General features: G+C 46.1%; 1 protein-coding gene across 1 annotated transcript in view; it reads left to right on the forward strand.

Moving 5' to 3' along the window:
- Positions 1-17057, forward strand: part of Snx29 (sorting nexin 29) — a 412124-nt gene that overhangs the window by 285813 nt on the left and 109254 nt on the right. Inside the window, exon 16 of the mRNA XM_041676439.1 lies at positions 177-293. Coding sequence (XP_041532373.1) covers positions 177-293 — 117 coding nt within the window. The remainder of the gene's footprint in view (positions 1-176; positions 294-17057) is intronic.

Below are 17057 nucleotides of genomic sequence, written 5' to 3' on the forward strand. Positions count from 1 at the left end.
TTTGGACCATAAACTCACCCAGTTCACAGAGGGTTGCCTGATGCTGGGTACATCACACTTTGGTCTCCAGCTGATGTCTTTCTGCATCCTGCCAGGAAGGAGGCTGCAGAGAAGCAGGAGCTCAGCGTGGACAAGGCTGCTCCTGAGCCTGACAGTGTCCTTCCTGCCTGTTTCAGGTGGCTGAGATGCATGGGGAGCTGATTGAGTTCAACGAGCGTCTACACCGGGCCCTGGTGGCCAAAGAAGCCCTGGTATCCCAGATGAGGCAAGAGCTGATCGACCTCCGAGGTCCTGTAAGTGCTCCCCACCCCACCAGGCAGGTCCTTGCCCTGCCATCTGCCTCTGCCCGCCCTCACTGTGGGCACCAGGCCTCTGTGACTCGGTCTTGCTGCTGCTTCAGTTCATTCCTGATGGTGCCAGCGACGCAGGAAAGTGCGGGCATGGAATGAAAGAGGTAGTCCTCGCACCGTGTAGAGTATGCTCTCTCCAGCCTCTCCATGTCCGCGTGTGCTGGGCAGCAGACACATGCCATGTCCCTCCACAGTGCATGTCTGTGATCTCTTTGTTGCTTCTTTTTGCTTGGCTTTGTTCAGTAGTTTGGTTTGAGGAGCATCCCGTATAGGCTCAGTTATAGGCCTTTCCACCCACTCTGTTGATATTCTTGTTATTGTTTGTTGTGGGGCCAAGCTGGGAATTCTGGAATTCCATAGGAGGTAGTAATTTCATCTCCCACAGGCACCCCAGGTTTAGAACTGCTCATTGAGTCATTTCCTTGGCCCCATCATTCTGTTTCTGATGAAACACAGCCTAGCATCAGTTATGTCCTTTAGACATTCACTTGTTTCCTGTATTATATCATTGCGGGCTGTGATATAGGAATTTGGATGCTGGTCCTTCCATGCGTACACATCATAACATCATCTTCATTTAAAATATTTCCGTGCAGAACTCTGAGTTCCGAGGATCAGCAGGTAAGTGGTATGCACTCTCAAGTGTCCTTTCCCCAGACTCAACTTTCACCAGCCATAGCCAGTTCCATTTCAATTTACCATGTCCTGTTTCCTCTTCTGTGTATGGGAGTCAAATACTAAGTACTAGTTCATCTTTGGACATCACTATATATGTCTAAAAGTAAAAATACAAATGTCATACCTTTCTTACTCCTTACCTCCACTAAATCCTTTACTGCAGCAAATATTAGTGTCCAAATGTCCAACTGTCTCAATTTTAAAATCTGTGATACACATGAGGCTCAGATATTGTAATTTATTGATTGTCTCTTAGGTTTCTTTCTCATAACGTAACAGTGATGGTAAGATACAGCTAAATGATCCCAACCATTTTAGGCAGACATTTCAGTAATGTTGTGCAGACATCCTAGCAGTTTGTCTCTGGAGATTGGTCATCCTCTCTACTGGAAATAAAATGTTAACCCTTTCTTCTTTTGTCAGCCTTCCCCATTCCACCGTGCTGCCTTTGGGACTGTCTGTTGGGTCCTTCCTTGTTTGTTTCTCTTTCCCCTGCAGTTAGTTTACGGAGAACACTGGCTTTCCGTCTTGGACTTTTACCCTTGAGTTGACTTGATAGCATCTCTGGGTAGAGCTGTTTGGCACACTCCTCCTGTTTCTGTTTTCCTTAAGCATCTGGGTCCAGATACTTGGGATCAGTTTCATTTCACTGATGGCGTAGCTCTGGTTGAACGTTCTCCTGTCGGCAGTCCCACAAACTCTGCTGTCTCTCTTGGTGATGGCAGAGCCATCTGTTGTTATCCCCTAGGTCAGTTACCTTGCTTTGCCCTCAGGTCAGTGGCTCCTCCTATTGATGCCTTTGTAGCTCTGTGACCAAGGAAAGACAGTGGGTAGTGAGTCCAGATGCCGAGATGCTGACCTCTGTCTCCTGTGAACAGGACAGGTCTTCATGATGATCCTACTTCTGTGGCTCTGAGTGTTCTAGACTTTCAGGGCTGACTGCAGAGAGGACATGGGCAGACAAGAAATGAGCAGTGGCTCATTTTAGCCAAGGGTCAATCTGAACCTGGGTAGTGGCCTTAGTGCTGGAAGAGCATTAGGTGTCCACTGTTGATGTGGCTGCTATTACAGAGAGCAGCTTCTGTCTCATTCTCATGTGAAGGATGAAGGCTGTTAGCCTCCTGTACAGATAGTGAAGCTGGCAGCGACTGAGTGGTTGTCATTGTCTACGTGTGATGTGCTGCCTTTGAGCATGAGTGTCGTTTTCATCCCCTCCCTACCTCACTGTTACCAGTTGTGCCCCTCATCCAACAGAAGAAGAAACAGGCTAGAAGTGGAATGGCTTCCCCAATGTTCTCAGTGCGAAGCGGCAGAGCTAAGTCTGGCTTTAGAAAATGGCTTTTATTTATTAGTTAAAAGGTGGCGCACGCCTTTAATCCCAGCACTTGGGAGGCAGAGGCAGGCAGATCTCTGTGAGTTCGAGACCAGCCTGGTCTACAAGAGCTAGTTCCAGGACAGTCTCCAAAACCACAGAGAAACCCTGTCTTGAAAAACCAAAAAAAAAAAAAAAAGCCTACCTTTTTAGACTTGTACAAAAAGTCTTATTTTACGATATGAGTTGCTTTTTATGTCACCAGGGAATGGGCTAGGGAGATCGCTCAGTGGTTACCAGCACTTGTTCTCGCAGAGGACCCAGATTATGTTCCCAGCACCCACCTGGTGGCTACAAACATCTGTAGCTCCAGGTCCAGGGAACCCGATGCCTTTTGATCTTTGAGGGCACCAGACATGCATATAGTACACTTACATGCATTTAGGCAAACACTCATGTAAATTAAAATAAATCTAAAAAGAACTTGGATGAAGCAACCAAAAGGAGCAAAGCTTTATTAGCACACAGTTCAAGGGGACATGATCCATCATGGTTGCACAAGAGAGGTTTGTGACTGTGGTAGTGAGTTTGAAATGGCTGCTTACGTGGCATGGATGGTCAGGAAGGAGAGAGGCTCCCACCCCCACCCAGTCACCTACTTCCTCCTGCTAAACTCCGTCCAGTCCCACAACCTCCCAAATAGCCAGCGACCAAATGCTTCCACACACACTGCAGGCGATTTCACAATCTTGATATGCAGGCAGGAGGTTCGATCTCTACAGCCACATAAAAAGCTGATGTGGCAGCTTGTGTCTTGAATCTAGCTGTGGGGACACAGAGATGGTGCCAGTCAGTAAGTTCCAGGTTTAAATACATAGGAAAATCCCTGTCACTAAGTTCTGATCTCTCTCATACGTACACGAATGTGCATTGCACATGTGTACACACACACACACGCACACACACACACACACACTGTCGGTAATTTATGAGGAATTCATTAAGAAGTAGAGAAAGGGAAATCTCTAGACCTTCCCCTCTGCCTGGCACCCTCATTTTCTGACCCATGAGCAGGAAGTTTCCATTCGGGTTCACCTTCCCAACCCCCTGCACAACCTTGCACATTTCAGCACCTGGTCGTCTGCTGCAATGGTCTGTGTTTCACTTCTCCGCACGTGACAAAGCCTCTTAGAGATGTTTCCGTGTAGCTTTACCTACTCATCTATTTAAGAGCAGACTGTGCTCCCTGCGGTGGGCATCCCATAGTCTAGCTGGCCAGACCTGCTGAAGGAGTTTGAAGTTTCTCCTTTTTGCTTTTGCAGCGGTGGTAGAAGGACATCCTTGTGAGATCCTGTGACCAGATGAAAAGGCCATTTGGCAGCTGCTTGCTCAGACAGGCCCAGAACTCTTGCCATGCAAGGTTGTGGGGTGCTGGGAAGTCCTTCCTCTAGCTGCTGCAGGATGGTTCTGGAAAATCCAGAGGCTAGCACTCTGCAAGAGGCCAGGATACAGTAGACTCCCGAATCCTAGTGAATGTCCCTAGAAAAGTCACCCTCCTTTACAGATGTATCACCTCCGTGCAAAGGGTTTAGGGTCCCCTGCATTTCCGTCATGCTCACCACCCTCCTCCTCAGACCTGGGCCTCTGTTTCTGCTGTCTCCTTTCACTGGAAGACCACCTGTGCGTTGGACTCCACCATGTCTATCTCTTTCTTCTTCAGGGAACTTTCCAGATGCCAACACATAGGCAGATTTCCCTTCAGGGTTTCTGTATGTCTCTCCCTTCCCATCCTAACAAGATTCCTATGAATTCATCATTGATTTGTCTCCCAAAGTAGGCAATTGGGAAATGTGCGAATGAGTGAATGTCACTGTTGTAAGAGGTGATGTCCAGGTTCTTCCTGGGCCCTGTGACAGACCAGCCCGTTTCCCTGTCCATGCTGTGCTTCTTGCTGGAATGCTGTTCCGGGCAGCTGTAATTTTCATTATCTAGAACGGTAGAACTTCTCTTCCCTGACCAGGGCACCAGGTGCAAAACCATGACTCTTGATTCCTGGGACCATGTACCCCCTTTCCGTTCACACACTTCAGTTCATGCTCCTGGGGTACAGTAGCCTCAGATGAGCCATGCCCCCCAAGATGAGACTCTCAACGTCCCACTGTCTGCTGAACACTTGCTTGACCTTCCTTCCTTGTGCATTGTGCACACAAAAGTTTTTGTTGTTGTCCTTGTTACTGTTGCTTATTTAGTTTTTACTTTAAATTTTTTTTAACTTTTGTTATTGTTTTTATCGTACCAATCGCTTTGTCTTGGAGTTGGAAGGTGTCCCTTGGAAGCATCAGCCTGGAGAAGGAAGATTTTCCTAAAAGCACTGGGCAAAAGGCAGCTCAGTTGCCTTTGCTCCCAGAGGTTCTCCCCACAGGCCTGGCCACATGCAGCCTTCCCAGAAGCTCCTTCTCCAGGGACAGAGTTTCTAGGAAGGGAGTCTCAGCTGTTTTCTGAGAAAGACAGTGGGAAAGCGCTGACATTCCTCACAGTGCCAGTTCCTGCTTTCCCTACTGGGCTCCTCAGAGGCCACCATGCCTCAGGAGCATGACTTGGCTGTGTAGGGCCAGGGAAATGAGACCACAAGGTGTGCCCCCAGGTCACTAGGGTAAGGCAGGATGGGCATTCAATCCCTGGCCCTCCTGGCCTCCGGGTGTCTTTGCAGCCTGCCTGAGGTCTTTTTCTAAATACTGATTGCCTAGGCCTTGGGCTCCTTTAACTGGGCAGTGGCAAGTTCACTTAGGTTTTTGTGCTTCTCCCTCTCCTCCCTTCCTCCTGCTTCTCTGCTCTCCCCTCCTCTTCCTCTCTTCTCTGTGTTGCTTTTAGGTCTGTGAGTGATACTCTCCCCTCCTTTCCTTTCTCTAGCCATACCTCTTCTCTCCCTTCCCCTCCCTCCCCAGGTATTCTCCCTCTTCCTCCTCTCTCCTCCCCTCTCTATCCACACCTCTTTCCTCCCTCCCATGTCTGCCCCTCTTCTCCTTGCTGCCATCTCTCTCTGTCTCTGTCTTTTTTTCACTTTCTGTGTGTGTTGCCCTCCATATTCACCTCTCTTTGTCTCTGCCACCAGTCTCCCTCCCTTGTACATGAGTCCCCTGTGCCCCTTCCCTGTTCCATTCTCCTGCTCCTCTTTGTCTCTTGCTTAGTGAACCTTTACAAGACTGTGGTACAGTAGTAATCGCTACTTTTAACAGCAAACCCATACATCCTTCCTCTTCTCACCTGTGATTTCTGTGCTGTGCGTGTGTGTGTTTGTGCATGCGTGCGTGTGTGCGTGTGTGTGTCCCAGTGAAGAGGGTGTGGGTTTCCTGAGCTTCTCTTAACTCCTCTGTGGACTCTTCCCTGCCCATCCCTGCCTGTGCTCTAACTTGGGCCCTGACCAGTATGCTTGTGGCTCTCTGTGTGGCAGTGTTTCTTTTCTTTCTTTCTTTTTTTTTGTTTAACTTTGGGGATATCTTTTTTTATTGATTTTTTTTATTGAGTTCTACATTTTTCTCTGCTCCCCTCCCTGCTTCTCCCCTCCACTTCAGCCCTCTCCCAACTTACTCAGGAGATCTTGTCTTTTTCTACTTCCCAGGTAGATTAGATCCATGTATGTCTCTCTTAGGGTCTTCATTGTTGTCTAGGTTCTCTGGAATTGTGATTTGTGGGCTGGTTTTCTTTGCTTTATGTTTAAAAACTACTTATGAGTGAATACATATGATATTTGTCTTTCTGGGTCTGGGCTACCTCACTCAGTATGATGTTTTCTAGCTCCATCCATTGTGGCAATGTTTCTTACTCTGAGTTCTCACTTCATGTCTACATCTTTTCCCTGTGGACTGCATGAGCCTCTTCTCACAGCCTGGAGCACGTGTCATGTGAATGTGACACACACCTATGGTAGCTATGGTAACAGCACTAACTAGGGCTTTCCATTGTCCAGACAAGTGGCCTTCTATCCCTCCAGATAGTCTGGGTAGATAGGATGACTATCTTTGATCGTCCCTGCTGTGGTCGGGGTTTGCACTAACATCTTCCCTCAGCACTGAGACGTCCTAGCTGATGTGAGAGAATGATAATTAAAGTGCAGAGATGAGAGGACTGGTGGACCCTCCCCATAGTCTGTAATCGGGGTCACATCAGAATGTCCCATCTCCAGAGGGACTGACCTCATGGTGGAGCTGATGCTGTTTAAGGACAGAAACTTCATAATAAATTTACTTTTCAGCTTGGTGGCAGTTGGTAAATTTCTAAACACCAACTTCTCTGTGGTCCCCTTGTAGCTCTGAACAGCACATCCAGGTTATAAGAGGCTTTTGAATTCTGCACTTGGACATGTGTGTTTTAACTGTCTGCTGTCATGCATATTATTCTGAAAAGTGCTGTTGAGAGGCTTTTAAAAGTGTATCCCACATAGAGGCTTAGCACAAAAATTAGTTTTTTGACACAAAAATCATCTGGGAATATGCTTGCAAGACCCTCTCTAAATTTTGCCATGCAAGGAATATAAAACCCTTCTTGGTAACAGCTTTGTTTTCTGTTAATGGACAGCTATAACATGGAGGGTCCTGTTTGTTTGTTGTGATTTCTGTGCCACCCGGTACCCCACAACTGTTTAGTCCCAAAGAAAATCACACATAGGTCTCCATAAATTATAAGCTGATTGGCCCATTAGCTCTAGCCTCTCACTGGCTAACTCTCACATCTTGATTAACCCATTTTTCCGATCTATGTTAGCCATGTGGCTCAGTACCTTTTTCAGTGAGGCAGATCACATCCTGCTGCTTTGGTGGTCTGGGCAGGAGTGGGAGGAATAAACTTCCTCCTTCCCAGAATTCTCCTGTTCTCATTGCATCATGTCTACTTCCTGTCTGGTTTTCCTGCCTATACTTCCTGCCTGGCCAATCAGCATTTGTTTAAAACATGATTGACAGGATAAAGACAATTCTCCTGCACCAGACAACTGTTTCAGTAGTGCTGTGACTTTGGATGCATACTGATGCACCCTGGACTCACACCTTCCTTTCCTGAAGCCCATGTTCTGCTTTATGTTGCATGGAGTATGATCCTCTGGCTCCCACCCTGCACAAGCCAGGGTGTGCCTTTTCTGTTTCTGCCTCTTCCCTAGGAGGCAAGAAGGCTAGGAGAATACCTGAGAGTAGATGCATCTTGCTGAAAGGATCCCTGATTTAGTTCAGAAAGCAAATCCTTGGTCCCCCAGATGTGTTTTCTAGGAAGAGGTCACTATTCCCATACTGTCTACTGCCAGCCTTTGAAAACCGTAGCCGTTGTCCTGTGAGGTCTGTGAACTGCTGTTTCTGATGGGGATGATTTTGTTGTCCAGAGCTTGAATGGAACACCCCCAAATACTGAAAAATAAAATACAATGAAATGTTGACAAACTCAAAAAGATCCCAGCTCCCCTCCCCTCCCCTCCCTCCCTCCCTCCCTCCCTCCCTCCCTCCCTCCCTCCTTCCCTCCCTTCCTTCCTTCCTTCCTTCCTTCCTTCCTTTCTTCTCTTTCTTTCTTTCAAATGGTTTTCTTCATTTCTGCTGTGCTGTTGTGGATTATCACTGTTATCTGCATGAGTATGCATGCCCAGTGTGGGTCACTACCCCACCCTGTGAGAGCCAAGGTCACAAAGTGCTTCCTGCTATGCCCTTATGGGGTGCAGGTATTTTCTTAGTGATGTGTATGCCTGTGTGTGTGTGTGTGTGTGTGTGTGTGTGTGTATGACAGCACAGGGAAAGGGAAGTATTCTGGCACTGAGCTGCATTTTCTTAGCTTGCCTTGAGCTCACTATGTAGCCTAGGCTAGCTTTGAACATGTGATTATCTTATCCTAGCCTCCTAAGTAACTGTAGTCTGGTAATAAAACCTGAGTCAATGTCTTTTTTTACTTAAAACTTTATTGCAAACACTTATGAATACTTAAAGATAGAATTTATAGTCATAAATAGTGTGATGGTGGTACTTACACTCTGTAACTTTTTTCTGGAGATTGGTTAACTTTGAAATGTGGAAGGAGATTATCTGGAGCTGTGATATATTGTATATACCTTTGTACAGAGAAACAGCTACTGTGGGAAATAATATCTTAGGTTTGTTTCAAAATTAATCTGGCAGCTGCCAGGGCAGGGCTGACTCTTGCCCTCCTCTGGCCTCTTGGTGTTGCTCTGCCTTCCAAGCGTCCCCTTAATGCCTGCTCTGACTGTTCCTGTTCCCAGAGCTTTCCTTCTCTACACTTCGCCTTAGAAAACAAGCATGCTTTCAAAGCTTTCCAAATAGCACAGCATAAAAATATATTTAGAAAGAATTTAATAACACGCGCAATAATTCACAGGGCAGAACACAGGTCTCTCTTCTAGTGACCTTGCTGTGGAAATTTCAGCACACATCTTTTCTGGATACCTTTTATGCATACACGTTTCATAGACTTAAATGTATATGCATATAAGATATGCCTGCCTATTTTAACATCTGTGGGATAAATTATGCTATCCAGATTGTTCTGAGACTTTCCCATCTCCATTCATGGATATATGCTGGCTCCTTCCTCATTGTGTTTCCCATCTAGCCTTCAAGGTCTAAGCCCAGCCTATCCTCTAAACAGACCTCAGTGGCTATGCTGGTGCTCCCTGTACCTGCCTGCTTCTGACATTCACTGTTCTCATCAACAGATCTTTTGGCTTTCCTGGGAGGTAATGAGCCCTGTAAAAGGCAGTGGTGACCACACTCCTGCCTGCAATCAATGGCAACCTCTATTGAGCATTTTTGTGCCCCACAACCCATTTCAAGTGCTGTAATATATTAGCAAGCTTGTGAGATAGTCATCGTCATTTCCACTTAGTGAACATGAAGGCCCAGGTGAGATAGGTGCCCCATTTGCTGACTAGTAAGGAGGGAACCAAGGGGCCTCTTGCTTTCCCAGAGCTGTCCGTATATTTATGTATGACTAGTCCCGCCCACCAGGGAGAGTGGTGTGAGGTTCAGATTTACAGAGAGCTCCTTCCAGTCAGCCACGTGGAAGGTGAGCTCTTACTTGATTGCAGCCCTGAGCGCATGCCCGTGCTCCCGTGCCTCATTCTCTCCAGCCCTGAGCACGTGCGCATGCTCCCGCGCCTCATTCTCTCCAGCCCTGAGCTCCTGTGCCGCATTCTCTCCTGGCATTCATCAGCACTCAGCACAGAATTGCTTATTTGTCTCTGCTCTACTTGGCTGAGCTCCCGGCACCTGCTATGGGCTATTAAATATTTATCGAACGAGTGACTATTAGTGCCCACTTCTCACCGAGCATCCTCACTCTGGATGCCTAGAGCATGCTCACTGAATTTGACCAAAATTTTTAGGTTCCAGCCCCATTCTGTGTATCAGTCTCAAGCTGACCATGTTCCTGTTGTCATTTTTTAAAAATTTGCTGTCAAGTGTAAGGAGCTATTGCAGCTAGTATCACCCACCCCTGATTTCTTTGCTACCTTACTGAAACAATTACCAGTTAGTGTATGAAGTTACCCCTCTGCTACAGAAGAAAAAAGTAAAATAGGATGTGGAAGCTGGAAGGGCTCTCTGGGTTTGTGATCTCTGTATCTTCTGGGATGTCCCCAGTGAAAGACCCAGAGACAGGCCTCAGCAAACGGGCCATTTGTGCTTTAGATAAGTACAAACTGTGGAGTCCGTGCCATGAAACAGCCCATTTGTACATCATTCTGTCCTCACTTTCCCCTGCCACATCTCTCTTGTTCTTTTGTGGAAGCAGTGGCTGCTGCAGGGATAGAGTGTCTCTCGGAGACCCTGGGACCACTGTGGCAGAGCTGGCTTAGTTCCCTGCACCATCTAAAACTAGTGCGCGTGGCCAGAGCAGGCCACGCTGGATGACTTGAGTTATTTGGTGTCCATTCATGGGTTCAGTCAGCCAGTGGCATGATTTCCCAGAAAACAAGGGGATGCCAAGCAGCAGCAGAGGGAAGCTCCGAGTGGCAAACGACTGTGCCCGCTGTTGCTCAGCCTGGAACAAGAGTGGGGACAGGCAGCTGTCTAGCAGAGCATCTTCTCTCTGCTTTGACTTGTCTCCACAAACACCTTACATAACAGTCACCAAGTTCAAAGTGGGGTGCGTCACACCTGGGGAGGTGTAAGTATCAAAGGTCTGTTAGACATCACCATGCCTGGCATCTTCAGCAGAACTCCCTTGCTGTTTATTGACAGGCCGGTTTCTTCCTGGCAGGGCCATTACTTATTGCATTGTTTTTGCACATAAGCTCACTGAGGCTATGAGGTTTCTGATATAGATGCATTCTTTTGGGGGCCAACATTCAACCCCCTGTAAGTTGCTATTACAGAAAAGAAATTAGAATACATAGTACATAAATACTGGTAGATTAGCTTAGGTGTAGAGAAGATGCCTGCTGTAGGCCTGCCTATCTCCTTTCTGCTCTCATGGTGTGGGTAGAAGTCCTTCAGAGGTCTACCACTGTGGGAGCAAATAGTCCAGGCCAAATACCTTCCCTATACCCTGCAGCTCCCTCTGCCCCTCCCAGCTGGTTTTGATATCACGTCTTGTCATTAATGGCTTGGATGGGTTGTATGCTTTTGCCCTTCTTGACTGAGGATGTGACTCCAGATCAGAACTTGATATAAATTTTTGGTATAAATATATATTACAGGAGAGTGTGAGGGTTTGTGATAACGTGGTTGGCTCTCAGAAGGGTGGGGGCTGCTGAAGTCCTTGATGCCACGTCCACCCCTGAACTGTATCTACTGGGAAGAAGAACAACTTCTGCTTGCTAAGACCAGCTCTGCCAGGCTCTGGGGAGGCAATTTGCTTAATGCCCACACCAGCCCACCAAGGCAGCTTGTTGCTCTGTTCCCCTGGAGGAAAGTGAAGCCTGGGGAAAAGCCATGACTAGTCTTCATAAAAGCAAGACCAAAGCAAACCTATTTAGAAGAGCAGAGATATCCAAACATTGTCACGGAGAGCTAATAGGTACCATAAATGTTGCAGAGTTTAGAGAAAACACAAGAACTTTACTGATAAACCACTTGACACACCTCAGTAATACTTTCTTCTCTTACTTTCTCCAGCCTATTCTCTACTATAGAGAATAGAAACACAATCCAGCTATTCCTCTAGCCCAAGTGAACAAAACTTTTCAAATGTTTTATATGAAGAAATTAAGTTATAAAAAAGATTTATTTCAATGACTGCTGGTGTACTCACCACTGACGTTCCATCACTATCGTCTTTCTGTACCCACCGTGTAACTCATCTGATTGTTTGTTATCCATTCACCATCCCCAATCCTTTATCCATCACTGCCTATCATTTATCCATCCATTTCCCATTGTCCACCCATTCATCTTCATTTGTGTTTTGCTTTTCAGTTTTTAAAAATTGCGGACATCATCACACATTTCTTTCCAAGGTTCATGCTGAGCTTTAACTTAACCCAAAGTACTGCCCTGTGCCCCTTCCTGGACTTGTGCTCCCCTCCCAGAGGCACACATTCTTCCATTTTTCTTTATGTATCTAAAATTGCATGAGCATTAAGCTTCACTGAGAAAGTTAGCAACTTGCGTTGCACATAGTAAAAACTGGAAGGTACCAAGTTTTATAGAATGAAAATGTGGTTTTTTTTTTCCTGATCTTCGTTTCCAGTGATCTTCCTCCCAAAATGTTCAGTCCAAGTACACAGGCACACAACTCTCCCTCCCTCTTCACTGTCACCTGTCTTGTGTCGGGATTCAGGCTCTGGTGTTCTATCTTAGGCCTTTCCTCATTAGCAGAGAAAGAAGACTGCAGTTTGCTTGCTAGCTGTGTAGTCTAACTGTGTTATATAACTATTCATGACTTCCTCGCAGGCTTGCATTACCACGCATGGTGCTGCAGTATGTTCTTGTATATTTGGCTTCATGCATATGTTGTCTAAGCATCTTAATTGCACGGAAAGAAGCTGGTGCCCACTCTTAGTAAACTGGATCATTTACATATGCTCCTTCCTTCCCTTCCCTCCTCCAGCCATCCATTCATCCATCTGTCCATTTGGATGTCTGCTCCTCCATCCATTCAGTGTGAAGATTCAGTGAGCAATCTCATATGTACCTAATACCACCTTGGACTCTGAGAATAGTGTTCCCGAGACCCTCATAATCTTATGGAGCAAAATGATCCATCAAAAATGAATTGGCAGAAGTTGGAATCTATGCAACTTTTCAGACAACATAGAGGATGAAATAAAAAAGCTTATAGTTGCTAGCCTCTGAATCGTTGGCCTTGAATATTTTTAGAACCACAAGTAACTGATGTCTATAACTGTATATTTGCAAACCAGGCAAATTAACGAACAGACAAGCACAGAACCTTGCATGTGGTCCAGACCCCTTGAGTCATCCTCAGGGTAGTGAGAGTGCAGGTCACCATCGTGCCAGGACCTGTGTCCTTTTACACTTGGTCCCTTACTTTAAGATGAGGTGAGAGAGCAGGAGTATCAATGGGTTGAAAAATATTTCTCACTTTTGGCTGAGAAAAATGAGAACTAATTGCTTATGGGAAAGCTGTTTGAAAACAGATTGTGAGAGAATGACTCTGGCTCACATAGATTACTGTGCCATTTCATGTTTGGGACAAGCGTTCACTGTGGTTGTCATGTTTCCTTCTTGCCTTTTCTTTTGAGCAATGAATCTGAGAGCTTTGTAATTCAAGGACAAATAAAATTCTTTTTCTTTGGTTCTTTTTTTTTTTATTCCCAAACTAACTTATCCTAACCACACATGAAGACTTTGAGTTGATGCAAAGCAGTTTAAAAATTGATTGACATTTCAGTATGGAATTATAGCTTACACTATGATTCATTCATTTAGTCAGTACTTGTGGTGTCAGGTGCTAGGCCAGGTTGCTGAGTGTCATGTGAACTGGTGGCTGTGGTGATGAGGGAAATGCAGGCTGCTCTCTGAACTCACTGAGAGGGACTGATCACAGACAGCCAGTGTGGGCTGATGGTCCTCTAGGACAGGTGGAGGGTAGCGGTGGGCCGTCCAGTGCATTCTGATGCTCAGGGAAGGTACTTTCTAGAGTGGGAAATACTCTCAGACATCGGCCCTTTGTGAGAGGTGCTCCACGGCTGAAGTTCTGAGAGGCAGAATGTGAGCAGCGAGGATTCCGTTGTGGGAGGCAGCATACCTTTGTGTAGAGTACCTACTCTAAATGCGGGTGCACGAGCTCAAATCCTGCTCCTGGTACTGACTCGCTGTATTGCCTTGGGCAGTTTTTCTGGGCTTGTGTTACTGTATGCCAAATCACTCAACGATGTAATGGCTTGAAAAAGGACAACCCAGCTGGGCATGGTGGCAGATACCTGTAATCCCAGCACTTAAGAGTCTGAGGCAGGAAGATTGCAAGTTGAAAGGAATCATGGGATACACAGTGAGCCCCTTCCTCAAAAACTGCCAGTTATTTTCTTATCTCAATGAGTTTGTTCCTTTGCTGGGCTCGGCTGGTTGTTTCCTCTCCCCTGACATGTGGTGGGAAGACTGCAGTGACGTGGGTGCCCCAGCGCTGGCCTTCTGAGCTGTCACTCTCCTTCTCACTGGTGCTGCTGGTTGTCCACTATCCTCTCAGGTGGAACTTTTGGCCAGATTAGTTGATGCTGGCTAGGGGTGCAGGAACGGGTCCAATTTCTTTGATAAAAAAAGCCCAGCAATGGTGGCACACGCCTTTAATCCTAGAACTCAGGAGGCAGGCAGATCTCTGTGAGTTTGAGGCCAGCCTGGTCTACAGGACAATCAGGGATGTGACAGAGGAACTCTATCTTGAAAAACAAGCAAACAAAAAAATTTAAAAAAATGTCAGGCAGTGATGATGCATACTATTAATCCCAGCGCTTGGGAGACAGAGGCAGGTGGATCTCTGTGATCTCTATGGGTTTTAGACCAGCCTGGTTGACGGAGCTAGTTCTACAATGGTCAAAGCTACACAAAGAGACCCTGTCTCAAAATAACAACAAATTTTTAAAAAGGCAACAAAGAAATGCTATTGGAAATCTTGGAGTGTTGTGAAGAACTACCACATGGCACTGGGGAAACTGGGGTTCTCTTTTGGGGTTCTTAGTATCATAAAAGAATTTTTAAGATTGGACTCAAAGGGAAACTCAAGGACATAGTATTTGAGTTTAAAAAAACCACCATGGGGCAGGCTAGCTGTACATCTTGAAGCTGCCCGTATGGGGTCCCTGCAAGCTCTACTCTCAGTAGAGGAACAATCTGCATGAGGATCATGAGGAACCCCAGTTCAGGATGCCTTAGTAGCCAGGGTGTTCAGACTTCTGGAGTCTGACCCTGAGTAAATTTTTCTTTCTCTTATTTAAACACAGTACAACTTGGGGGGGGGCACCAAATGTTTCCTTGCAACAGTTATCTTAATAAAGCTTGGGACATGGCTACTTCAGAAACTCCTTTGAAAAATACCCATGTCCTCTTCCTTAAGAATGGGTCCTGTTGACTAAGAAGCAAGGCTCAGGAGTCTAAGGGCTCCACAGAACAGCAAAGTTTAGCGGGTTGTTAACACACCAATTCCCGTCTTCTCTCTTAAGGAGAAAGCCACCTGTTTAACATCCTGGTTTCTATATTGCTGTCTGTAAGCATGTAGACTCCAGTGCCCTTTACATATAGGAGGAAATGGAGAAGAGAAGGGGGAAAGCTGGCATGGAGGCCATTCGTGTGACAACAGGCAGCTACATGGCAGGGAGTCTTTGAGAATGAGTGAAGAAACAAACCCACACTACGAGGGGCAGCACAACGTGGCTCTGACAACATCAGAAAGAGATAGACCAGAAAGAGGAGTAGTGAGGCCTTTCCAGGTCAGAACTCTGAAGGGCAGGTCAACCCCACAGATCCCATGGCCACTCCTGGGGACTGACCAGGTGGAGAAGGGACCACGCAGTGAACCTTTCCTCTGAGGGTGATCTCAGAACCAGGTTCTTGACCTACTCAGCTGGGTTGGCTTTTGAGGGAGGAGACAAGGGCATGTCTCCACCTAGAGGTAGACTTCATTCTTTACTGTGGTGGGTGCTTTCTTCCAACATGGAAAGAGTTGAGTGTGTACAATCAGCGGGGCTCCTGAGCAGGTGCAGGGGCTGACGGTGCTCCTGACATCTGTGCTTCTCGTGTTCGTTCACGTGAGTCCTCGCATGTGTCTTCTCTGTGACTAGGGATGGCACCTTGACACAGGCTGCTGGCTGGAGAACTGGGGTGGGCTGTTTGTGGTACAGGAAGCCTTAGAAGACCCGTGCTGGTGTCTTGTATTTCCCCTGTGACTGCAGGGAAGCCTAGGACTGCCTGTTTATTTTGAGGCAGGATCTCACTAAGTTGCCTGTGCTAGCCTTGAACTTATGATTCTCCACTGACTGGGAGAAGATCTTCACCAACCCCGCAACAGACAAAGGTCTGATCTCCAAAATATATAAAGAACTCAAGAAACTACACAGTAAAAGGCTAATCAACCCAATTATAAAATGGGGCACTGAGCTGAACAGAGAATTCTCAACAAAAGAAGTTCAAAAGACACTTAAGATCATGCTCCACTTCCTTAGTGATCAGGGAACTGCAAATCAAGACAACTTTAAATAAAAAACACCAATGATAGCCTTTACTGGAGAGGTTGTGGAGAAAGTGGTACCCTTATCCATTGCTGGTGGGAATGCAAATGTGTGCAACCACTCTGGAAAGCAGTGTGGCGGTTTCTCAGGAAATTCGGGATCAACCTACCCCTGGACCCAGCAATACTACTCTTGGGAATATACCCAAGAGATGCCCTATCATACAACAAAAGTATATGCTCAACTGTGTTCATAGCAGCATTGTTTGTGATAGCCAGAACCTGGAAACAACCTAGATGCCCTTCAATGGAAGAATGGATGAAGAAAGTATGGAATATATACATATTAGAGTACTACTCAGCAGTTAAAAACAATTGACTTCTTGAATTTTGCATGCAAATGGACGGAAACACTATCCTGAGTGAGGTAAGCCAGACCCAAAAAGAGGAACATGGTATGTTTGTGTTTAGCAAGTACTCTGATTTGCCTTATAAAATATCTCTGTTCCATCCTTATTTATGGTCAGAATGTGCTATGGAATCAGCATTCAGGCCAGGCCTGGTGGCACACAGCTACAATCCAAACTATTTAGAGACCAAGGTAGGAAAATTCCTGATATGGGATTCCCCTCTTTATGCTGTGAATATCATTGGTTAATAAAGAAGCTGCTTTGGGCCTAGTGCAGAACAGAATAGGGTAAGGCAGGAATTCCAAGCAGATAGAGGAAGAGAGAATAGGCAGAGTCAAGCAGAAGACATGTAGCAGCCGAATGAGATAGAACTTTACCGGTAAACCACGAACCTCGTGATAAAATATAAAATAATAAGAAATAGGTCAATTTAAGATGTAAAAACTAGCTAGAAATATGGTAGAGTCATTGGCCAAGCAGTGTTGTATTTAATATAGTTTCTATGTAGTTATTTTGGGTCTGGGCAGCCAGGCACGAAAGAGTAGCCTACGCCTACAGATTCCAAGTTCAAGACATGCCTGGTTCAGATAACTTAGTAAGACCTGTCTCAAAATACAAACTAGAGAAAGGGTCAGGGGGTATAACTTAGTGGTAGGATATTGGGGTGTGGTATATGGTATACCTAGCACTGTGCTA

The sequence above is a fragment of the Microtus oregoni genome, unplaced genomic scaffold (genome assembly GCF_018167655.1).
Source record: "Microtus oregoni isolate MIOR12 unplaced genomic scaffold, Mior012 000027F_ref0000203, whole genome shotgun sequence".
Classification (NCBI taxonomy): domain Eukaryota; kingdom Metazoa; phylum Chordata; class Mammalia; order Rodentia; family Cricetidae; genus Microtus; species Microtus oregoni.